This window comes from Cuculus canorus, chromosome Z, assembly GCF_017976375.1.
Source record: "Cuculus canorus isolate bCucCan1 chromosome Z, bCucCan1.pri, whole genome shotgun sequence".
Taxonomy (NCBI): Eukaryota; Metazoa; Chordata; class Aves; order Cuculiformes; family Cuculidae; genus Cuculus; species Cuculus canorus.
The window spans coordinates 46,240,746-46,266,452 of record NC_071441.1 but is presented as its reverse complement, the minus strand read 5'-3'; the positions used below and the strand labels follow the sequence as shown (position 1 = coordinate 46,266,452).

Sequence of the window (25,707 nt, the reverse complement as noted above, 5' to 3'; positions counted from 1 at the left end):
CACTGAAAGAAACCACCTATATTTCTGACTCCACAGCACTGTCTGTAGACACGTATTTCAGAGAGAGTATGGAGGGTGCTGCGCAGAACGGACCCGCATAGAGCACTGAGGGGATTGCACAGGGAGGGTTCATTTGCTCTTTATTCTTTGTGTCTTAAAGTCAGGCCACAATAAACACCATAACTTGGAATGAAAAACAGGCAAAATCATAACTTTATTGTTACCAAACTCCAAATATTTGTGCTGATTTCAATATTGGGGATAGCAAACAAGGATGCAACTTTAAATCAGGCTGCTGGTGGCAACATATTGTGCATAATAACAGTAACAGGACAAGAAGATGCATAAAGTAACGACACTGGTCCTTGTGCCTTTCTGTTGACATTTTGTTTTCTTTAAAAAAGCAAGTAGGCAAACAACTGGCTGCTATAATGGGAGACACTTAACAGTTTATTACTTGTTTATCTGAGCAGCACATAATCCCCCCAAAAAAGCACACTGAGATGCTGCATGTTGGCACATGATTTGCAAAATACAAACTGCAACAGATGTCTGAAAAGGCTGTTGTGGATGTGGCTTGTTGACTGCTGGAGGAACACTGAACACCAAAGCAGAAACTCAAAGAGAAAGCAGGCATTGAAGAATACATAGCAGGCCAGAGGCTTACTAAAAGGGGAAGAAAATATAACACAATTTTTCTTTGTCAAAACTTAAAAATCATCAGTTGTTACACAGCTGGGAATCTGGCATTCATATCTGGCCATGCAGAACTAAGTCTTGGAAATGGAAACTGGTATTGTTGACTTTTAGCCCATCAATGCCCTAATAAACTAGCTTATGGAGAAGATTCTCTCAAAGCACAAGATGTTAGGACAGACAGTTTGTGGGAATGAAGTTACTCTAACAACAGAGACATATGCAGTGAAGAAGTACCTAATTCTGTATGCATTTTTGGCAGATGTATGTTGTGCTTAAGATTATTCAGAACCATATGCTGTGCCCTGCGATCTGCTGAATTTGGATATGATATCTGTAAAGCTGGTGTAGAAATACACAAAAAGAAACTCTAACATTGGGAGAGAAACTGCCAGTGCTTTCGTAAGTGCTATTGTCTCCCACATAAAACTACCTTTTTCATTTTGTGAAATATATAGCCTTTCTATACAAAAGCATACTACAGTTAAATTCCAGCACTTAGAGCTTAATTTTATGTTCAGCCCCATTAAAATGCCTCAATGCTTGATTGGAGAAGGGCCTGAGCAACCTGGTCTATTAAGACCTGCTTTAAGTAGGTAATTGGACCAGGGACCTTCATAAGTCCTTTTCAACTTGTATTGTTGTAGGATCCAAATTATTACATCCATGCACATGTATGCAGATGTGTGAACACAGAAGTATCTTTCTTGATCAAATAGAGTAAAGATATGAACCTACCAGCCAGGAAAACAAACAGTAGCAAACAGAAGAGACTGTTAACAGAGGATTAATAGAAAGGTTGTTTATTTGGTAGAAAGTTTGCTTGTAAATGTCTTTAGAGAAAAAGTAATTTATTCTGCATCCAGCCAAATTGCTGTTGAAATACCCAGTCTGGTGATTTGCAGCTCCTCAGAACTGAGAGAGGAAGAGTTTTTCTTTCTCTCTTCAAACGCAATGCCTTTTCAGTAAGACATTGATATATACTGTAGATTAGTAGATAGTTAGAAAATACTTTTGAGCTTCTAAACTAAAAGAGACTGGTCAGTTTAAGCTTTGTGTTCTACTGGAATCATGCTTATGTTGGACACACCTTGGAAACAAAGGTAGTTTTTGTTTAATTGAGTGACTTCTGAATTTTCTTGAGATATGGCAACTCAGCTCCACTCCCCTAATAGAAAAGAGAGGGAAAAGCTTTGGGTGTTTGAAACTGCATTTTTAGCCTGAACTGTGGAACAAAATCTGGAAGGAATTAAGGACTCAGAGTAACCTACCATATTCTGTTCCAAAGGCAATGTAAACTTCTCTGACCTGTAATTCCTAATAAATCATGTAGCACAGAAAACAGAAACAAAAATCAATCTATATGCCAAAGTTCAGAGGCAGCAGAAGGAATGCTTGCCTGAGATGCCACATTGGCATGGTGGGTGCTGAGCAAGTACCTGAGTAACTCAGAAATAACTCCCAGCAAGCTCAGTAAAAGCAGCGTCTGTGTGGTAAAGGAGACTCAGGAGCTTAAGGAAATAATTTCAGGAGGACTTGAAGATTTTATTAACCTGCTTCTTGCACAAAGGAGTTTATTCTCAATGGGTTTGTCTGAAAGTTTCTCACTGGCAGGTTTCAGTTGTAGGCCCTCTGGGTATTGTTTGGTTTCCCAGTCAACTTACCTTATCTCTTAAGCCCTGAAACTAGTCTTCTAATTTAGACAGGATACCCCAAATTCATGTTCTTAATTTTCAGCTATGAAGCTCAAAGACATTATTGACCTCCTCTGGAGTTCTGGGATGACAAATAAGGTACTACTGGAAAAATAATGAAAGTAACTCCAAGACAAACAGATAAATCATTTCCCACATCAAAACATTTATTAACTGCATATAGTTAAGTTGGTTACTTTTCTAAGTTTTCTTTCTTTTCCACTCTTCTTTTTCCTTCCCCTGTCCAATTTCCGTACCTTGCTGTGAGATTTTCTTTGCAAGAACAAGTATGAAAAGTACAGGGCATTGTCCTGGATTTGTAGAGTACAAAGATAGAAAAAGCACACTGCAGTGAAACATTCACAGTTGAAGATGCATAAACAAACAAATTTTATTTCCTCACACACACAGGCACTTAGTGGAATAAATATACAATGACATTAAAATCCTGCATCTTAACCATATTACAGTTAAGCCTGAGAATAGGTTTGCCCACTTGCCACTGCCCAACCACTCTGGCATCTTTGGAATTTTCAGCAGCTGGGAATAAATCGAGGTTCTGCCTGTCAATTTTTCCTGTGTCCTCTGACAGCAGAGATGTTTGGCCTTTGGAATGATATGGAATCCACAAGTGATTTTTACTTACATCTGATTTCCAAAGGTGTTATAAAAGTATCCCAGCTGATTACTAAGACAGCAAAACATTGCTCTGTGTTGTGAAGCCATTTGCAATAGGCTGACTTGCCTTCGGCATTTGTGTGGTGTAGTTGATATGATTACACACTGACAGCTGGAGGTTTGTGAGTTTTCTTTGGTTTCATCTCTCTGACGTTTCATGTTTTTCCACAACTATGAACGGTCTTGTTAAGACCTTAAGGCATAAATCACCCAGGAGAGACTGGAGGAAAGAAAATTCAAACTGGAGCTCTTTCTTCATCAAAATAAAACAACAAAATAAAACAACAAAATAAAACAACAAAATAAAACAACACTCCCTGGCCAAAACTTGAAAAAAAATATTGTACTTCGTTCACTTCAAAGTTAGGAATATGGTTTCAAAAGCAGTCCAGCCAAACTTCCCATGTAAGTGAATTTGATTCAAAGCCCACTAAAGTCAAGGTGGGCTTTTCATTAGATGTAAACATTTTGGTGCCAGTTTTGATTCTGTATGAGATCTCTGTCACCTGGTTTTATATTTAACTGTGCCCACAGCTGTGGTACAAAGTACCATCCGAAATGCCTAACGACCAAAGCACATTAAGTTAATGGATCAGAGTGGCTCCTTGATATGTTGCACTTCGATTGCTTGTTTTTGCTGGCTATCAGCAGCAGTGAATGAACCACTTAGGCCGAGCTGTGAATTACAGTTCCAAAATTAAACAAGGATCCTGCACAACGGTAGCACCTGCTCTAATATTTCTTTTGCCTCTGTGCTGGTAGGAAGTCAAGGTAATGCATGTTGAATGTGTAAGTCCAATCAGCAACTGATGAGGCCTTTTTTCATGACCTGAACATGCTGTAACTAGTGGTGACACCAACCAACACATTAGTCATACTCTGTTGTTTATGATGGCTGTAATGTAGCAGTGAAAACGTGCATTTGTGACCTGGCTGTGGCACATCAATGGCTGTTACTGTTTTCCCGTTCCTACCTTCAGAGCTGACTTCTAACAAAGCAGTGGAGGCTTTATTTTGAAGACCTGCTGTTCCAAGAAAAAAGAGTGGGAAGGGTAGAGGTGCAGATAGGATCTATAGGAGAAGACAGTAACAAATAAAGTTTTAGTGAAATTTTGAGGAATCTAAGCAAAATTTGTGTTAAATTTCACATAAAATACTGCTGCTTTTGAAAGGCCTGCTCAAAACCACAGCTTTGAAACAGGTAGAGATCAGACCTTAGTAAGGATAGGAAAATATAGGCTTTTCCTCCTCATTAGCTTAAATTTGAAACATTCACTTTGCCTAACATTTCCATTGCCCTAAACTGAGGATTTCTGTAACAAATGTAAAGAAGAGTAAGCAGTATAACTGTTTATATTGGTGTGAGACCATTTCAGTAAGAATGATTAAAGAGAGTAGACAACCCACGACACTCAGTTGGAATCCTCCACTTCTCTCCCACATGGTGCACAGTGACTAGTTCCAAGTAGATATCAAATGGGGCCTGCATGCGCATAAGTTTATTTTTCAAGAAACTTTTAAGAGAGCCTTCTAAGATTCTTTTTCCACCTGGTGGCAAAGGATGCCCAGCATGGGCCTCTGAATTCACACACTATCTCTGCCCAGTGGCAAGTGCTCTGGGATTTGTGTCTGGAAAAGCATGAAGAGATCACAGCAGTTTTGGGTGATCGTTTAGTCGAAGGCTAGAATACATGCCCACATGCCGGACCAGGTTGGGTTCTACTACATAGGCATTCTCCTGCTTAGTATGGAGCAGTGAGTAAAGGGCAATATCCTTAGCAAAACCCTGGCGGCACTGCAGCCCCTTCAGGTAACCTAAGGCACGGTGGGCAGAAGGAGCGGAGAAAAACATGGCAGGTGTGCAGCACTCGGTAACTGGCACAATATTATACAGTGTAGGGGCCAGCCGGCGCAGCTCCAGCATGTAATGCCGTCCCACCAGCTCTGACAGAGCCATACTGTACAAAGCAAAGAACAAGACAATGGGCCAGCTGAGGCTGGGGCGCCCAGTTGCCCAGGAGTACATGCAGTTCAGCACAGGCCCTAGAAACATGCCCACACCGAGCCACTCAAGGATTCTCATTGGTTCAGGGTTCAAGTAGTGCTGAAGCCTCTCGGGATGGTAAAGCTTGAAGTAGAGTGCATCTCTGAGGTATGGTTTGGAGAACCGGGCCAACAAGAGGTGCTGCAGGACGACAAATATCTCCTCCTCTGGCACAGCATCATCCTCCACTATAAGGACATATTCTGGGTTATACACCAACAGCGACTGCTCAAGACAGAAGATGTAGTCCTGCTTCTCCTTCTCAAACTGGTTCACTCTAGGGTCAGGGTTCTCTCCAGTTTTGTCACGACTGACCATAGGAAAGAAGCTGCTCAGCAGCCTGACGTCTTGATGACTATTGGGGTCTGACTCCACATTACAGAGGAGGATGCGGTGGGTCTGGCAACGTGCACCACATTTCTGGAGGAGGCGGTGGAAGTGGGAGGCCACTTGCAAGACATAGTGGAAACCATTCTGCCTCTGCACAGTGATAATGGTAATCAGCAGCAAGGGCCGGAAGGCGTCACCGTTCGAGGCCTTGGAGGCATTTGGTATCTGTAACTCCTCAAAGTAACGGAGGGCAGCCTGGCCCTCCTGCTGGTTCTGCGTTAGGAACTCCTGGCTCATGGTGTTCAGGTGCCAGCGCCGCAAATAGAAGTAAGAGTAGAGGAGCCGGTGGCAAATCAAAGGTGCAAGGACACCGAATGTCACAACAGTCAGTGTGAGGAGATGCACAAAAGGACTGGACCAACGGAACCGTCTTCCATACACCTGCCGGACTTGGTGTAACATGGCTGCTGCAGAAGGCACCCCTGTTCTGCTCATGCCCTCTTTCCTTCACTTCCAATGCATCCTCCCTGGACTGCAAGGTATCACTGGAGCAGTGGCTGCCAAACCTGCACAACTTGTCCAAGCCTAAAGAAGAAAAAAGGTGGTTAATAAAATAGGAACTGTCAGAGTGGCAAGACTGGGATTTGAGAAAATGGAAAGCTGAGGGCCAGTCACTGAGTAAGCCAGAATAAAAGATGCCTGAGGAGTCCCTTTTGGTCAGGGCATCAAAGTGGTGCTGTGAAAGGCAGAAGAAAGATCAGCCAAGCTTTATTTCCAGCAAGGTGCCCCTAAATCTTTTTCAGTATGTAGGAGCTCTGATCTGAGGACTTTGTTGTGTTTGTTACTCTACTTGAAACAAATAAATAACAGACAATGCTGGTACAGGATGTACAGAAATCCTTTTCTATTAAAGATAGAGAACTCAGGTACCGCTATCTGGTCACAATGACATAATTAAGACTTGGGTCACAGCCAAGAGCCAAAGCCAGACCTCTTGTATGTTTGCCTAGCACATATTTGAGAGACAAACTTTTACCTCTGTGGAATGACATGTGCTTCCATTCTGTTGCCCACATGTTTCCAAAGGCATGCTTTTTCCCTTTACTCCATCAAATGTGAAGCAAGATAACAAAGACACAAATTTACTTCAGTAAGGGCATGTGTATTCTAAGTGTGATCTTTGTGTGTGTCTCTCTGAGATACCTCTTCCTTGCCAGACCCTGTGACATACACTGTCACAGCAAGATTACCAAGTTGCAACTGAGCCATTGGCTCTTATTATGTAATTTAAAAGTTTGTAGTTTAAAAATATATGCCTTTAATTTAAAACAGATTTCTTGTGTGTGTGTGCATACACACACTTTACGCAAACATCCACCTTCATAAAAATCAGATTTTGCTGTATTTGGCTTTTCTGTTCTGCTTCTCTGTGCCTCCATGAACACCTAACAGTCCAGCTGTTAGAAGTTTACACAAAATCAGGGCACTTGGGCTGTTCAGATGAATTCCCTTGTGCCAGAAATCTCCCTTTTTAATCTGCTATTTGACTTTCCCTTGTACTTCCCATTCCCTGTCTTTATGAACTGAGTTACTCATGATAACTGATTGCGCCCCATTCAGTGGAGAGTTCCTCCCATTTTTAACCTTCTGCCTTCACTGATTTCTGATCATCAAATGGTGCTCCCAGACCAAAATATTACCCTTTTTCCTTCTCTGCACTGCAAATGAAGCAGCCTAAGCAATGATGCATGGTTGGAAAGAAAACAGTGCTGTGGCTTTTCTTCTGTGGCAAATGAATGGACTATGTAGAAGAAATGACACAGAGGACACTGAGCAGGGTCTAATTTTGGGACTATTTCAAAACCGCCTTCATTAGCATAGTCACAGATTCCTGTGACTATTCACCATTAAGAGAAACACTTTCTGTTGACATATGGGAATCTGACAATCTCGTATGAAAGGTCTTTCACTGAGATTAATGGAAAACATACAAGAGTTACTTCAAAACCTCTTAGAGACCAGGCACTTCATGCTGTGAGATCTCAAACTATCTTTGGATAGACTATGGCATCAGTACTGTGCTATCTTGTGATTCACAGAAACACTAGGCTTCCAAATTTCCTGTAATTAGAGATAAGAAATTTACACACTCGTGTAGGAGAATTTGCAATTTCTCTCCCCATATAGCTCTTTTTTTTTTTTTTTTTGCTGATTACATAATCCTGTTTCACAGACACTGCATTGTATTGCATCAGTGGACCTTGTAAAGGTCATAGAGATGATGGCTGCATTTCAGCCACCACATCTAAGCCATGATGATTCAGGATATGAAGGCCTGAAATGCATCAGATATAAAGACCTGGCATTTAAATGCATTTACTCACCCAAAATCCAGGGCTTTCCTTTTTCTCATTTTCTGTTAACTGGTTACAGACATTAAGCGAACACACAAAAACAGAACTGTATTCTGCTGTTGAACTGGTTGAGCAGTTGGCTGACAGGTTGAGCTCAAAGGGTCATAGTACATGGGGTTACATCAGGCTGGCTACCAGTCACTATCGATGTCTCACAGGGATCCATCTTAAGGCCAACACTCTTTAATATCTTCATAAATTACCTGCATGCAAAGGTGTAAGGTTTACTAACTAAATTTGCAAATGACACAAAATTGAGGGGAGCTGTTGACACTCTTGAGGGCAGAGAGGCCTTGCAGAAAGACCTGGACAAACTGGAAAGCTGGACAATCACCAGTCACATGAAGTTTAACAAGGTAATGTATCGAATTTTGCACCTGGGACACTGCAGTCTTGGGTATACATACAGATGGGGGAGTGAGAGGCTGAAGAGCAGCCCTGCAGAAAGGGATCTGGGGGTTCTGGTCGATGGCAAGCTGAACAAGAAACAGCAGTGAGCCCTGGCAGCCAAAAGGGTCACACATGTCCTGGTTGCATCAAGCATGGCATTGCCAGCTGGACAAAGGAGGCGATTCTCCTGCTCTACTTCACACTGGTGAGGTCCCACCTTGAGTCCTGTGTGCAGTTGTGGGTGCCACAGCATAAAAAGAATCTAAAACTACTGGAGAGTGTCCAGAGGAGGCTACAAATTTAGTGAAAGGCTTAGAGGGAAAGCCATATGAGGAGTGGCTAAAGCCACTTGGTCTGTTCAGGCTAAAGAGGAGACTGAGGGGACACCGCATGGTATTCTACAGCTTCCTCACAAGAGGAGGAGGAAGAGCAGGCACTGATCTCTTCTCTCTGGCAACCAATGCTGGTACCCAAGGGAATGACACGAAGATGTGCCGCAGAGGCTTAAGTTGGATATTAGGAAAAGGTTCTCCACGCAGAGGGTGGTACAGCACTGGAACAGACTCCCCAGAGAAGCATTCATAGTGCCAAGCGTGGCAATATTCAAGAAGCATTTGGGCAGCACTCTCAGACACGTGGTGTGCTATGACTGTTGGGGTTGTACTATGCAGCAACAGGAGTTGGACTTGATGATCCTTGTAGGTCACTTCCAACTCAGGACATTCTATGATTCTATGAGCTCACACTGGCATGCTTTTCAGCATCCTCTTAGTGCAAACAGCGTTGTTGGCATTGTTATGGAGTTGGCCTCCAAATTTGAAAATGATGATTCCAGCAGGAAAAGGAGGTAAAGAAAAGCTAGAAGATACTTTAGTTCCCAGAGAATAAACAAGCTTACTTTCTGCTTGCCTCCTATGCTGGAGATATGAGCTACAAAATCTGTGAGCCTGCAGTGAGCTCTCTAGGTGTCAGCATGTACATTGAAACACTAGTAATTCCTTCCAAACAAAAAGACCTCCTCTCTCTCACACACTGTCTTCCACTAGATAAGGACAAATGGGTGTCATGTATTCACTGCAGCGGCAGGAACAGCTGACTGGCAGCCGTCTGAGCTGCAGGGGCTGCAGCCTCACAAGAAGAATCAAAGGGAAGTTTGCCTGAGCTCTTGGTCCTCTGGAGCCCGTGTTGTTTAAGGGTCGGGCTCACCTGCACCTGGAGAATGTGGGTACTTCTCAGGTCCCTACGGATGGGCTCCCTGTTGAGTTTCCACCGGCTCTGCCTGCTGGGAAAGCTGTGCTGGGACTCCACCTGCTGGTGTCCCAGCTCCGTGGCAAATAAAGTGGAGCAGGTAAGCTTCATCCTCTCCGGAGGTATCTCCTAGCTTCACATAAGATGAAGCTAACCTGTAAAAGCACACAGAATCGGAAGGCAGCTGTGCGGGTCACAGTGTGATATTCACCGGTGTATCTAACTTACCCTGGCTTTGCCTCATCAATTACCCAACTCAGTACCTCAAGAGCTCTTAATGCTGGTTTTGCAACTCAGAACACCACAAGGAAAACAAACCATCAAACAGCCAGTTCTACTTCTCTCCAGAGCTTTTTCTTTGCAGCCTTGGCTGGTAGCACTCACATTGATTGCCACGTTCTAAATCAGTTTACTTGCAGAGGAAAAGTATGGTTTTACTTGGTAGAGGAATAAACAGAGAGACTAAAAATGGTCAAGGAGCCTATTAAAGTGGGTCAAACACTGCAGTTTATGCCAAAACCAAGTTGAAGCATCTAGAAAAGAGGGGAGACACTGACTTCCTCTCCCCTTGTTGGCTGTAAAACTCATAATACAAGAGCTCCAAATCTCAATAGAAATTTCTTGCTTCTACAGAAGTGAAGTGTGATCTTATCTCCAAGACTTAATTCCAGAGTTTCTGATCAGTCTGTTTGCTAGTCATTAGGATAGTTCTGAATTTACAGAAGCTATTCTGTTTGCAAAAACTATTGGTGCTGTCACTTTCTTTTTTCCCTCTTTTTAGGGGAAAAAAAGAATCTAGCTTGTTCTTCTTTAAGTATTTGTGTCATTCCTGACAGAAAAAAAATTAAGTTTGAGGAGAAAAGCAAGAATCAGAATTAGATTTTACAGTGGTTTAGAAAAACCTGTGTAAATCCTGAATGTTAACTACTTTGTAACCATGTACATGGTTGCAGTAGAGGCCACTTTTATGTAAGTTCTGTTCAGAACTGAGTCATTACTTAAACATGTTTAGAAACCATGGAGACACAAAGCTACATAATTGTCCTGTTTCTTTACTTAGATAACCATGATTAAGATTGCTTCCAGATACAGTTGGTTCACATGGTTCCAAATCTTCATTCCTATCTTCAGTAGTCTCCTAATTACTTGGCTGAGTTATACTGTTCAGGAAAAAGTAACCTCCGCACACACTGAGGAAGACTAGAAGAATGAGTGACATCCTCTTTAGGGTACAGAAAACTGTCTGCTGTGCTGAGAAAGCTGATTTTCTACCTGCTCCAAACTCCTCTCCACAGAGACATTACTGCAGGCAGGCATTCCTAGAACAAAGCTTCCTAAGTGTGTCAAAGCTGTGGAGTTTCAGGAAGCTCACGGATAGCTAAAGTAAAAGAAGGCATCTGTCTTCTACTGCCTGTTCTGTGAGACAGGCCTATAATTATTCCTTTATTGTTTCAATATTAAATGATTCCTTTTTGCCTAACTACATTTCTTTACAGTGCCAATAAGTAAAGCCATTCCTTTCCTAACATAAAAAAGAAGTCATGTGGTCACAAGCCATAAAGTCATCTCTGTGGAAAACAAAAGTAGGCTCTCAGAAAATGTCATGGAAAGGCTAGCTGTTATAGTCCCCGCTTCAGCCTTAATGGTGGTAGTACTAACAGCTTTCATACAAACCATAGTTTTGACTTATGTGTTGATCCTGTAGCGGCACCCCCAGTTAAAACCTTTGTGTGAAAAACACTTCTGCACCACAATCTAACTTTGTGTGGACAAGCTGCAACCTCAGGACCAAGATTCCTCTACTAATCAACCCTCTCTGGCAGAGAAAAGAGCTTTGTCTCGGCTGTGGTATTACTAGTGCAACAGCAAACAATCCTGCTTGAATCTGAGGAAACTGATGCCAGTTTCACACAGTCATGAAGAGCCATATAGCTCTCCTTTTCTTTCATATATGCAATGCTGACAGCTGACTCTCGTCTGCAGATATCCTCAGCTTCCGAAACCTGAGGTCCCTGCTATGAGCTGATGATCCCTATTAATGGACCAGATGGCCAGCTTTTCACATCTGACAATTTCTCTTGTTTTCTGACAGCTTTTAGTAGGTCAGGTGCCAGATAATATTTCTGCAATGTGTTCAGGATTGCCATAAAAACAGCAGTGTCCTGTAGAAGCCAAGCATTCACAGATCTGACCAACTGCACTTAGATGCCAAACTAGGAGCTGGGCTGCGTAGAAAATATAAAACATCCTGGCAAGAGCTGTGCTTCTAAAAACATTCAGCAGAATCTCAATGGTAAGAGCTCAGCAGTTGTTCTTTGACTGTATTTTACTAGAAGGCACCAAATATACATCTTAACCTGTTCTACTCCAAGCACTGCTTAAAGCTGTTGTCATTGTGTTGCTCCTGGACAGTGAATGTCAAATAAGCCCAGTTGTTCCATTTAACTTTCACTTAAAGTGTTTCTTCCTATGGCAAAGACCAGGGCTGCTGGTGATGAGCTTCATCTGTCAGTTCTTTTAGAAATTTACTTTTTGTTTCTTATAGTCTATGCACTAATGGCATAACTCTGCTGTGATCAAACAGGTAGTGGTAGCTTGAAACATTAAAAGAATTAGCTAGGGAGGTGGAAATATTTTGGGGTTGACCCTTTGCAAGACTTTAGTGATGGAGGAAGCAGAAATCAGTGGCACAGCCATCTACCTTGATCTGCCATGCCTCAGAACCTATCAATGAACATATAAACTTTTTCTGTTCCAGCAGACAAAATTTGGGCACTATTAGTAAAATTAAAACACACACATACATTGGGAATAACCCTGCGCAATTAGGAAATGCAGAAACTGCAGAATTGCATCTTGAATATAAGTTCCATGAGAGGATGGCCTGCTTTTCTCATCTGCCTGTAGTGAACATTTAGAGGTTGCTCATAAATCCCTAGAAATCCATGAGTCTGAAAGCTGCTAACTAAGAGGCAAGATACATGGATGCTGCATCTGGAATATACTTTCTCTACTTCCCTTAAACTAAGAAGGTAAAACTATACCACTAATGGAAGAGGCTATAAACTGAATATACATTAATAGCAGTTATTTCCCCAACTTCTGTCTTGCTTCTCATGTGTATTATCTTTCCCCTGCCACATAAATCTGAAGGGAATCCATTCTCAGTACCTGCTGACTTCCACCTGTCTGCCTCCCAGCTGTGCAATACTATGGGAAAGCAATGCTTTTCCCTGCTGATCTCAAGCAGTAAGGTTAGTGTTTAGATCAAGTGGGAGAAGCAAGCAGCCTGGAGAGGAGAGTTCTGCAAGGTAATAGCCTAACTTAGAAACTTAGAGCAAGGAGTTTTCTGAGGAGGTGTCTTTTAGAGGAGGACACCAAAGGTTGACATGCCTTTAAAATTAATTATCCTATCCGAATCTCTACAAATTTACATTATCTTTTGTGCCAGAGGCAAAAAAAGATTATATTGTTAGAGAAATTGGTAATCATCTGTATAAAACCTTCTGCGTATTTTCTTAGAGATCTCCCTGAAGCCCTCCAAAATCTTACATGTAGCTTTTGGGTTGAGTCCACTTGTGCTTTAGTGTAAAAGTTAAAAAAAAAAAAAAAAAAACTAAAGCTTCTGCTAATGACAACATCAGTTATTACCTTTTGCTATCTGCTCTTGGACTCTCAGAGCTAGAGATGCATTGACTCATTGCAGACGCTACAGATAATTTGTATTTTAATTCCTTGTGCTATAGTCTTTTGCTAAAGTAAGATCAGGGTCTCTGCATGCAAGATACTGCAAACTAATATAGAAAGAGGTAGCGTCTACCTTTGTGGATCATAGAATGGCTTGAATTGGAAGCAACCTTAAAGATCATCCAGTTCCAAAACCCCTTCCATGGGCAGGGACACCTCCCACTAGATCAGGCTGCTCAAGGCCCCATCCAACCTGGCCTTAAACACCTCCAGCGAGGAGGCATCCACAGCTTCCCTCGGCAACCTCTGCCAGTGCGTCCCCACCCTTGTTGTGAGGAAACCAGCCTCATTGAGAAGAAGTTTCAGCTTAAAAATACAAAAGATAGGAGGGAATCTGTTTTTCCTGGATACATAACATATCAACCAGAGTCTTTTTCCCCTCCCTCACAATTTAAGAAACAGACTACTTATCCTGCTTTGAAAGTCTCGGTAAATGGGATGTCCTGGTTCTGCGGGATACTGGCAATCTGTTTGAACCCCAGTGGAAGGAAAATGGGATAAATACAATAACTGAAAAATACTCTGCTGTATTACTGGTATTGCCCAAGTCAAATAGACAAGAAAGCAGAAGATTTGACAGATGTATTTCTCCTGGTTCTTGTGCTTGCAGATGCTTGCTGGACCTGGTATACCTTTATGGCAGCCTATTCGTTGTACACAAAACCACTTTCTCTGCAATCCTATGTGTGCAAGCCCATCTATGAACTCATAGTGCATATCGGTACAGTTCCATGTTTTGCTGCACCACCAGCACAGCCACTGTCTCCGCAGCCTGTAATTTTAAATGTCAGTGACTTTATCTGCTAGGTTTCTCAGGTGTTCCTCTTCCCCTTTGGGAGAGCTGCCAGGTGGCACAAGGTGACCCTTAAAGCACCGGGATTAATAGCAGTTACCTTAGTGATGATGGTCAAAGAGGAGAGGGCGTTAGATAAGAACAGCTGATTCCCCCCTCCACGCCCTGTCCTGCTTGCGAAACAGCGGAGAGAGAGATGGTATGTCAGCGTGCCTCGTCCTTGCCTGGGTTGTGACCGGAGGCACTCAGCGGAGGGCTGCTTTGGGTGGCCCCAAGCACGGGGCAGAAACTGTCTGGTTTAAACTCCTTTCCTTGAAAGAGTTTCGTTCACCTTCCCCAGTGGAAGGACTGCTTCCTTAGGCCCGGACAGGCTCCGGCCACCCTCTCTTCTGCTTGTCACCGCGCACAGTCGCATCCTCAGAGCGAACACAAAACAAATCCTGGTTCCTTGGCGCTTTTCCCCTTCCCCCCTCGCCCGGCTGCCTCGGCTGCAGGAGCCCAGCCTGCTCCTGGGACAAGCACGCCCTCCTTGACCCCTAACTCCGTGTCCGCCGGTGCCGCCGGCAGGAACCCAGCGACTCCGCTCCGTCCGCCTCGTTCCCACGGCGCTCCCCAACCCGCGCCGGGGCAGCACAGCCCCTCCCTCCGCTATCCCCGCAGGAAAAGCACTATCCAGTCCCCCGGGACAGCCGCAGACAAGCCCGGAGATTTACCCTTTCCTGCCCGGCAGCCTCGCCCCGCTCAGGCCCCGCACGCTCCACCCGCAGCTCCTTCCCACGGTGCTCCCAAATCCACGCCAGGGGAGGACGGCGCCTTCTCAACGCAATTCCAGCAGGAAAAGGGCGACCCAGCCTCCCGGGACGGCCCCAGCCACACCGAGAGATTGAGATTTACCGTTTTCAGCCCTGCGCCGCAGCCCCGCGCTCCTCCTCCCGCACCGCAGATTTCTGCTTTCGGCTCTGCTTGTTGCTCACTTCGCTTCCACAAATTTTTCCCCTCCCTCCTGGGCAGTAAGGGTGGGATTAAAGGCATCAAAGCCTGTACATGTGACTACGCCAGCCCAGAGATGCTCACAAGGAGGGGAAGGGGACATGGCAAGAGTGAGGAGCCGAAAAAACAGAGCGGGGAGACGAAGGGGGGAGGGGAGGGAGAGTGGTGTAAAAGCAGGTTAGGAAGAGAAAAGCGAATTGCTTGAGCGGCAGAAGGACTCCCGGGACAGAGCTCCTGATTCCCCAGGGAGGTGGTTGAGTCCCCGTCCCTGGAGGTAGTTAAAAGACGGGTAGACGAGGTGCCCAGGGACTTGGTCTGGTGGCAGATAGGAGTGGTTGGACTCGATGATCCAAGAGGTCTTTTCCAACCTGGTGATTTTATGATTCCTGCGCTGTAGTCCCCGAATGCTCCATCAGGAGCAGCGTAACGCCTGCCTGGGAAGTGCTGAAGGCTCCTCTGCGGCTGCACATCCCTTCCCAGAGCCCTTTTCCACCCAGGATTTCCCGTGTCCTCCACGCACGTTGTCAGTGCCCTCACCGGCTGCTGCGGCCACGCCTTTGCGGCACTGCCCCGCCGGGCTCCTTCCGCGCTGCTCCGGTCCCTCCCTGGGCTCTTCTACGGACTCACGCCAGCCCTTCGCCAGCTGTTCGCATCACCGTGCCTCGCTTCGTGCAGGGAAGATCTCTCCCCCGCATGCTCAGGCGGAAAGTCAGCCCTTCAGAGCCACCAGCGGGTATTTTTACGTGCCTGTCGACCGTGACACGTAGAAATGTTCTCACTGTATTAATCTGTAATTAATTCTTTACAGTGTTTGTTGAAGTAAGGAGGCTGACTAGTTACACGAAAATCTGTATCAGGCTGTTCAGGATCCAAACATCACATCAAACTGATCCACGAGTGCCTCTGACCTGTTCATTTCCCTTTTCTCTGTACCTCATTTCCGTGTTCTACGCACGTATCTTTCAGACCCGTGACTATAACAATTAATAATACAAAAAGTTTCTAACTACTCGTATCTGAAATATGCATCAGAGAAAGTTTTCTGAAAGTAAGAACTCCTTAGTTTTGTGCCTGTACCTCCAGAAAAATTGAGTGCAGATATTAACACTAAATCATTTTCAGGCTGTGAGCTCTCCAACTCGCAGGAAAAAAACCCAGAAAATTAACAACAACAAAAATCAAAACTTGTACTGTTTCCATAAAACACTCTTTTGTTTAGCACAGGTAGAATTTTGCGAGATTCCAGTCCTGTAATCAGAAGCGCCTGGCATGATGTATGGTTTTAATTTTTATTTCAATTCATATTATCCCCTCTAATAAGCATAATGAACAGGAGAACTCAGTTATGCATGCCCATGATCCTTTCTTCTTGTGACTGGCAAGATCTATCCCTCAGCTAAGGCTTTTTCTTGCAGAGACAATGTGGATGAAGAGCGGGAAAAGCCAGAGGGATAGTAATACTTTTAATAACAACACAATCAAGCATCTCATTTGGGTTCCTATAGTGACTTGCTTCCCTAGGAAAAATGAGGCAACCTGGAAGGTCCACAGGGCTACCTAAATGCATGTTACTATCTGAAAATTGCACAGAAAGCAGGAGACAGCATATTTTCTCTGGTGATTTGTTTTCCAAAATCCTTCTTTGCTGACCTGCCTCTTTTTTACTGCTTTTTGATAATAGTGCTTCATATTCTAACTTCTGCTTAAATGTTCTCATACCTGCAAATATTGATGCACTGGAAACATGATGGATCCTGGAACAGAAGGGAGACAAAAGGGTCTGTGTGAGTACTGGAGGTGGGAGACATTATGCATTCCCATTAACATGCTCTTCCCAGGATTAGAGTTGCAGAACTTGTGAGAAACAAAAAATATTTTATTTCTTGCTTCTGTGTCAATACGTGTGTGGGAGAGCGACTATTGAGTGACATCAGCAGAAATACGTCACATCGCATCCAGCATTACATTTCAGATGGGGTTTTCAGAAGAATTTGGCAGTAATAAACTAAAAGGAATGGGCCAGAAGGCCTTTTCTTTGTGAATAAATATTTATAGCTTTTTAATTGTCATTTTGTGAGAAGTTCGTCCTTGTAGTCTTCTCTGCTCCCACTTTGCTTACTTGCCTGCTTTTTAGCGAATGCTTGACTTTCATCCTTAAACACTTGTCTCTGCAAAACAGCTTCTGTTAGACCTGAAAGACTGTGGGAGGGAAGTCACAAGTGATTTTGGGGCAGTGGCACAGTTTAAACAACAGCCTGTCATCCCCGACTGCTCATTCTTATCATAGCACTGTCTCCTGCTGTGCATCATCATAGGGGAGACAGATCTGGCTGCAAAAATAAACCTTTTCTTATGATGGACTGTTTCTTACCCAGACCACTTCATCTGATTAGTTCCTCACACCAAATGACTATGTCAGCACAGCAGGGAGGGATCTGGAAAGCAGAGATGAACATTGGTGGACACTACTGCTGATGCAATCTGAAATGCCCAGAAAAAAGAAGTTACTTCTGAAATTATTCAGCCTGTACAACGACAGGACAATACTTTAATTTCATTATCTGAAAATAATCATGTGGTGAGAACTGCATCCAAGTAAGGAGGTTCAGTGGACAAGCAATCTTCCCCTCTGCCATCCACTGTAACAGCTCTCCCAGTACCAAGCGCTGGTGCAAGGGAATGGAGCTAATATTTTATTTTGCTTTCCTTGAGATCAGGGACAGCTCCTGCTTTTCATAAATATGAGTGTTAGAAGCAGGACAAGCTAACAGGGTGATGTTTAGATGCTTGCACAATGTGGAAAGTGGCAGAGCAAAAGTTTATGGTCTTGAGGACTGCTGATTTGAGAAGTCTATTTTCTTATGCAGTTGTTTCATTTGTGCATTATGCATCACTGTCAAAATAACCTTAACTACTGTTTCATGTTGCTTGCCCCTTCCTGATTCCTTAGCTTTCCTCCCACAGTCCTCCCATTTGATGCTTTTATCAGAAGGCAAGGGTGTGAGGCTGTACACACTCTACTCGATTTTGAGGTGTATGTGGTGATTATCCAGCCAACGAGTCAAACGTACAGGTTGCTGTTCAGCTCACGTTGAAGGCTTTCGCTCAGTTGGATGGAGATGTGGGTCTTGAGCTTGACAAGAGACCGCATAAAATATCTAGCAGCAAACATATTGGAGTCTCACCTCCTTCAGCTATTTGCAATGAAATTTGAGGAGTGGGTTCAAAATTTGTTAGGGACGGGGAGGAAGCAGTGAAAAACTGGGGGGATGGGAGAGAAGTCAAAGCTAAAAAAGAAGGGGGCAGGGGAATAGAAAAAGAGAAGTCTGAGGTCCTTAGGGGGAAAACAACAACAACAAAAAAAAAAAAAGCCACCACAAAAAAACAACAAAGTAATTGCGTTCTGTCAGGAGGAATGTATCGTATGTTCAGCATAACATGTCATACCAGTATGTATGTAACCCAGTCACTGGTGAAAGCAGTGCCTCCTCTACAAACATTCTGAGAAGTTAGTTCCACAGTGCAGTGACATTTTTATTCGTTTACACTCAGCTACCAGGTATAACAAATATCTAGTTATCGTTGTACTGTCAGCTGCACAATAGGTATATTGTCCTTGTAGTTACATGCTGTTCACTTCATAAGCTAGCTTTTAAAATATTGTCCTTCTCCCTCTACATATTTACAGGAAAAAATCCACAGAGTAAGTCAATAAATATTTCCTGCTTACATTCTGGTTTTCTAGAAGCAGCAGATATTTCTGATGGCTGTCATATTGTATAGTTATATAATATTGATGGTAACCAAATTATATACATTAGCTTCCTCTTTCTTCTCTTTTATACTCGGTAATGATCACTGGGGACAAAAAGTGTTTGAAGTCCTTTGTTGCTTACCGGAGACAAAGTGAGCTCACATGTCAGAGCTATTGTGTTTGACTTTAGACAACATAGTGAGATGAAATACAACTCTAAATGGGATAAATTCATGCCCTCTTACCTGTCTAGGGTATATTAATGTTCTCTGAAAAGACTGAAATATTTTGATGTCCTTTTCATCCTGTTCTGCGCCATTGCTTCTCTATCAGGACTAAGTACTCATATTATTTCCCAGGCTTCCACTCCATACAGCCTCCTAGGTGCAACTGCATTCCACACTTTCAGGATTATACCTATAACTAATTAATCTTGCAGATAAATTGTTAAATACTGCTCCTGTAGCTCTTCTGCCTGAGCTGCACACATCTGAAGATGACAGAAACTCACTTGCTGTAGTCCAGTTCTTTTTACAGTGTTGCACGCAGACATGCTTACAAAGCTTTCTGTGCTTCTTTTTCTTCTCTGATCAAATTGTTAGGATTTGACCATAGCAAACCCAAAAATCAACATGAGTTAAATGTGTTAAATGATGGCAGAATTTCAGAAAGATTGCTAGTGTGATCACATTCAGAGAAACAAATATATCTTAATCGGTTTAGTTGTATATGCTCTGGTGACGCAACTTCCTACTTGCCTTGCTCTAACGTTCTGACTCTTGCAGACCACAACATGAGTATTTCAAAGAGAGGGACCAACGTTTTAATTTGGAAAAAGACTCAAGCGACTCCCAAAATGAGCTGTTAAAATATGTTGACTCTCAGTTACTTCCTTCATGTTGCAACACAGAAGAAATATCTCGAACAGCGTACTTTTTGCAGAGGTAAAAAAGAGAATGGAATGAAGAGGCAAACCACAAGATTTCCAAACTGAGGATCAGACAGGAATTATCCCCCACGGACTGCTGAAAAGCTTTTAATTTTCCCTTGCAGAATGGGGTAAAATTATTTTATATGGTCACTAGACACATTTCACTAACAAATTCTGTGCCTGTGTGTGAAGCACAGAATATTAGTAATTTCTGTGCTCTCTTTCACTGCAAATTTCAGGTGTGTACTTCTGGAACTAAAGGTCTGCTGCTGGCGTGAGAGATATGGAGAGATACGGACTGCATATCTGGAATGTTTGGGTACCGCTAATAGAAGGAATTAACTGCACAAAGACTCTCAGGAAAATTGTATGAAGTGATCACTATTTAAAAAGTACTTCATATCTTAAAGGGACAGCACTATTTGAAATTTAAGAGGTTTTAATTCAATTTAGCTGAATGGTCTTTGTGAGTGGAAGTCCATAAGTAATCCATGACCTGGAAGAGTAACCTGCTATATTTAGTAGAGCTACATTGGCTAGTATAAAGATGCGAGTGATTTCTGTAGAGTTTATTTTGTAAATTCTGTAATTTCCATTGCTGATAAATAATAAGTATTTTCTCCAGGGCTGTCTAGTTCTTCAGACCCTTCCTTGTGAGTGGTGTGCAAACAGTCTTTGCCTTATTCCAGAAGATCCTATTTCTGACTTACTGAGCTGTGCAAAAGCTACTGCTGTAACTAGATAGTTAGATCCTATGCAAAGCTCGTACTTGGAAAAAGTATGAGGGGCCATCCTTGTGAATTACTAAACAGGAAGTGGGAGTAGGTAAGGCACGACTTACAGACATCATTATTTCCATAAAATGAAATCACTTAATCATCTTTTGCATTCACACCTATATTCTACTTTTAGCTTATAGCATTAAGTGTTTCTCTACTAGAGAAAGACAATTAGGGAAGTAACACGACAAAACAAAAGTAAGTGATAATGCCTTGGCAGAATGTAAAAGCCACTTAAACATTTTTATCCAGCCCAGTTCTGGTCAGCTAACAATGAAATTTCTCCTACACATAAGCAAAAATATAATTTGCTTAGTCCTTCCCAGATGTATGTCATAAGTATTTTAGTATGCTGTAGGATGAACTTGGATTTTAGTTGTTGTTTTTTTTAAAAGTAGTACTATTTCATTTCTCAGCAAAGCAAGAACCTACTTAGTCCATGTGGCCACAAAGAAGTACAGACAAAGTCATGCCAAGAGGATGGTCTACTAAACCAAACCAAACTACAAAGAACCAAAATTTGAGCAAGAACTGAAGCTTTGTGTTTCAAAGGTCAGATTTAAAAACTAATTTTCTTATTGCTTGTAGAAATTTGGTAATATGAAAGTGTCTCTTACACAGATCTGTGAATAGGAAGCTACCGTTTGTATTTTTGCTTCAAAGCATCAATGATCGAAATAACTGAATAAGATAGAATCATCTTGGAGTCTGCAGACAGTATATGAGGAAGTTCAGGAGGTTAGGAAGTTCTGTCTAAACCCTTCATCCCATTTATTTATTTATTGTATTTGTTTTTCTAAGGAAAGAGCTGCATTTACTTTGAGCCAAAGACCTGCACACACATGAGACAGGATCTGGAACTTTTATTTGGAACTATGTTCTGCTAAGAAGCATTTTTGCCTTTTTTTTTCCTTTTTGAGACTTGCTTTTTCTGTAAACTACACAATCTCATCTAGTAGTCTTTGAGCATCTGTGCAAGGTACCACAGGGCACACTACAAGCTCTATTTCATGCCAGCTCTTCTATGGTAACTGGCACTGGGTTATCACGAACTAACTGCTGTGGTTCTAGTTTCCAACATAGCAAATGAAAGGCTGACTTATGTGCCCACATAAAAAGTTTTTTTTTTTTTTCCACAGAATTATTTATGGAAAGAGCTTTGCCGCATTTAATGTGAGGTCTGGTTAGCTTGTTTGGGGTAGTTAGTCTGCTGTCAGTATTGTGGACACTATTTTGCTTTGCCCACTCGTAGTGGTTGCCTGAAGATGATGTTTGTCTAGCTTATATTCTTAGGCTAGTTGCTTCTTGTGAGGTCCAAGTCCTCAGGTCCATTTGTTTGACCACTTTCCTTGTGTATGCCAATTGCAATCCTTTTCTCCATCTGCAACTGACAGCATCAGGGGCTGACTGGCTGAAGCTCTTCAGCTTCTGTCTTTGGGATAAATCTATGTTCTAGTATTAATTTCCTCAGCAGAGGAATAATACATGTAACCTTTCTGGCAAAAGAGAGGTTTTCTCTCAGCCCTCCAGCGCGGAGCCTTCTATTAGCCATGACTTCAGAGCAAGTATCACTAACAGACTTTAGAGAGATCAGCTATTATGCCACCACCCATATGGCCTTTACTCTTAGAAGCAGCAAAGTTCTGCTGGATAAAAGATCATTTTAGGTACTGTCTTGGATGTCTCAAACTTCCAAATTTAACTACACATCTACATGCTGCTGTTCAGACACACCTGAGTAGTGTATGAACAGTTCCCAAAACTGTGTCTCAACATCTGCCTTACCGCACAGGACAAGTTTCAAGCCAACATGTCATAAACACTTTCATAAAAAAATTCAGTATATGCTACTACTCTTGTAATGTAAGGGAGAGTCACTATTTGAATTTTATGGGTCCTTTTGGTTTGCAATAGATACTAACTGGTAATCGGTGGTGCTCAGCACAGCTCTGGTCACAAGGCTGTGCAAATCTTGTTTACACAAGGAGGCTCAGTCAATCTGAATTTCGTTTTGTAGTCACAGCTTTAGCACGTTAACATCACAAGATCAAAATGTCTCCCTCTGTAGATTGTTCTTTACACAACTTTATTTACTTAGTTAATCTCCCGATCTTTGGTGCGTTTGTTCATACCAGCCTTCCTCCTGCCCATGCTAAAACAAGTGCCCCTCCCTTCTAAGAAACTCTCTTCTTTAGTCTTTTGAATTCTTAACCAGCTGTAGTTTGCAATGAAGTATGTGCTTGAATCTCTCTTACAGCTATTGCAAGTTGGAGGACTGTGCCTGAACCCAACAGTTTCATAGGAAAGCAAACCTACCCATCACATTCCTACTAGACTAAATAACTGCACATTGCTGCAGGAGGTCCTCTGCAGATCCTCTTCACTAACATTACAGTTTCTTCACAAAAGTATCTCAAGTATTAATACTCTTTCTCTCCTTACTGCTCATATTTATTCTTGCATTTTTTCCCCATATCTGCTGTATTATTTTTGCATAACAATTCAGAAGGATGTGACAGTTAATCTACAAACACCACTAACGGGAACAGCTCACTCCTTCTACCAGAAGGGAGCAAGTGTTTCAGTGCCCAGAGGCAAGGACTGTCAGGAGTTATGTAAAATCAGTGATAATGTAGGGGAGGAGAAAAGCAATCTTTGCATCTCGAGTTTGCAGTCTGTCTGGAAAGCAACACAGGTATCCTGAAGCATTGCCATTTCTTTTTCAGCACTACAATCTAGCTGGCTGCAAGAACTTCCCTTTTAAACTTTGTTTGGAGGCAGATTCAAACAGTAAGTGGTTATGCAGCATATGAAAGAGTAGCTCAAAGATCAGTTTGAGAACTTATCTAAAGCGTGGTAATTAAGGCAAATATGGAAGAGAATGTACAAGAGCAGAAAGGGGCTTAGCAGGAAATGGGTTTTACTTTCCTTTTGGAGGAAGTGCCAAGGTGTTTTGAGACAAAATCATAGACACAAAATTAATAAAAGTTTGTGACTCTCCCTGTTTCAGTTACAGTTTTACTGTGTTGATGTAAAGTGAGTCTGCATGGGATCAACCCTGAGAAAATATATATAAAGGAGAAAAAAAAAAAAAAGCCAAGCGTAAAGCAAAGGCAGGGGAAACACAAGGACTGAAAGCTACGCTGACTTGAAAACCTGATTTGGAGTAAGTTCGATTCAACAAAAAAGCTGCTTTTGGTTTCAAACAGTTTGGTCAATAACCGGCTGCACTGAGAATCAATGATTTACCAACAATTTCTTACTTGGCTAAGGGGTCTCAAGCTGCAAGCAAATACCATGGGTGGAAAATGTGTTAGCAAATATTTGGGTTTTTTTCGGTTTTGGTTTTTTTTTGAATACAACTTTAAAAAAATCCCTTGAGTTACTCACTTTTCTGGTTCTGTTATATGGTGTTTATTTTATGCCGCAGTACTGTGTAGTTACAGATTTCAACCAAGCTGGTCAATATTCCCATCTGAGCTGCTCTCACACCTGCTCACAGAAAAACAAACAAACAATCAAAAAAAAAACAACCCCAAACCATAGGGGAAGCTTTGTTTTTCCTTCAGGAACTCAGGTGTTCATTCAGCCTGGCGCCTTGTAGTGTATCACTGGGTTAGTCTGCTATTCTTGGACTTAGCAGCTTGTTATATAGTGATTTGCACTGTGGAGACCATATCTTTTTTGCAATTTCACTGAGGAGACAGCTGCTGTGGAGGTGGGGGACAGAGAACCCCAACACCTGCACAAGAAGCTTACAGCTGATTAGGAGATACAAATCTACTGCAAACTGATAAAACAAGTGGGAACTCTGTCAGCGTGACAATGTTTGCAAATGTTTTCGTGCTTTTCTACAGAGATGGGTGGAGACAGAGATATTAAACCTAATTTTACTTTAAACTGAGAAGCATAGAACATTAAGGTTGGAAAAGATCTCTAAGATCATCTGGTCCAACTGTCAGCCCAACACCACCGTGCCAGATAAACTGTGTCATCAAGTGCCATGTCTACATGGGTTTTTTTAATAGCTCCTGGGAAGGAGACTTCACCACTGCCCATGTTCCAATGCTTTACCACTCTTTTTCATAACATCCAACCTAAACCTCCCTCGGTGCAACTTGTGGCCATTTCCTATTGTCCCATAGCTTATTAATTGGGAAAAAAGAACAGTACCCACCTCACTACAACCTCCTTTCAGGGAGTTGTAAAGAGTGGTAAGGTCTCTTCTCAGCTTCCTCTTCTCCAGGCTGAACAATCTCAATTCCCTCAGCTGCTCCCCATAACTTGTGCTCCAGACCATTCACCAGCCTTGTTGCCCTTCTATGTACATGCTCCAGCACCTCATTGTCTTCCTGTACTGAGGGGCCTCAAACTAAACACAGAATTGAGGATGTGGCCTCACCAGCACGAAGTACAAGGACACCATCACTTCCCTGGTTCTGCTGGCCATGCTGTTTCTCATACAACCCAGGATGCTGGTGACCTTCTGGCCACCTGTGCACTCTGCTGGCTCATATTCATCCTGCTGTTGACCAGCACCCCCAAGTCCTTTTCCGCTGGGCAGCTTTTCAGCCACACTTCCCTAAGCCTGCAGCACTGCATGGGGTGGTTGTGACCATTGTGCAGAAGCCAGCACTTGGCCTTGTTGAACCCTATTCCATTGGTGACATTGGTGACAGCCCACTGACCCAGCCTGTCAAGATCAGTCTGTTGAGCTTCTCTCTCCTCAAGCAGGTCAACACGCCCACCGAGTTTGGTGTTGTCTGCAAGCTACTAAGAGAGCACTCGAACCCCTTTTCCAGATCACTCTTAAAACATCGAACAGTACTGGCACCTACACTGAGCCCTGGGAACACCACTGATGACCTGGATTTACCTCCCTTCAGCAACACTCAGTGTGGAGGAAAGAGATACAAAATGTCTGATTACAGTGAGTGAAAAAACCCACTACCTGCTAAATTAGCAGGAGAAGAAAGTTGCAATTGAAACAACTGGTGCAACTGTAACAATATATGGCTATGCAAGTATTGCTATATTCTGTATTTTTGCTTATTACATTTAGCACTGTAGCCCTGTGTTTTAGTTCTAGTGAGAAATTACAGCAGAATGTAACATCTGGGTTTAAGGGTGTCAATAGCTTCTCTTTAATATACCTTTCTGGTTACAGCAATAACCCGAGTCCATGCTTCATACGCCACAGCTCGGCCACTGTTTTCTAC

General features: G+C 42.7%; 1 protein-coding gene across 13 annotated transcripts; it reads right to left on the bottom strand.

Annotated features, from left to right (window-relative positions):
- Positions 1–2,536: 2,536 nt before the first annotated feature.
- Positions 2,537–24,825, bottom strand: PGAP4 (post-GPI attachment to proteins GalNAc transferase 4). Of its 13 annotated transcripts, none has more exons than XM_054054568.1 (4): positions 14,929–15,385; positions 9,453–9,649; positions 7,827–8,059; positions 2,537–6,027 (listed from the first exon to the last, which is right to left on the bottom strand). In XM_054054568.1, exon 4 carries the CDS (start codon positions 5,935–5,937, stop codon positions 4,717–4,719), a length of 1,221 nt encoding a protein of 406 aa, XP_053910543.1. In that variant the 5' UTR covers positions 5,938–6,027; positions 7,827–8,059; positions 9,453–9,649; positions 14,929–15,385; the 3' UTR covers positions 2,537–4,716. The 13 variants fall into 13 exon arrangements, with proteins under 13 accessions (XP_053910543.1, XP_053910545.1, XP_053910546.1 ...); XM_054054570.1 differs by lacking the exon at positions 14,929–15,385 and adding an exon at positions 14,135–14,629; XM_054054571.1 differs by lacking the exons at positions 9,453–9,649; positions 14,929–15,385 and adding an exon at positions 15,393–15,538.
- Positions 24,826–25,707: the final 882 nt, after the last annotated feature.

Bases quoted from the DNA above. Each gene is read 5' to 3' on its own strand.
- PGAP4 (XM_054054578.1), bottom strand. From the start codon at position 5,937: ATGAGCAGAACAGGGGTGCCTTCTGCAGCAGCCATGTTACACCAAGTC.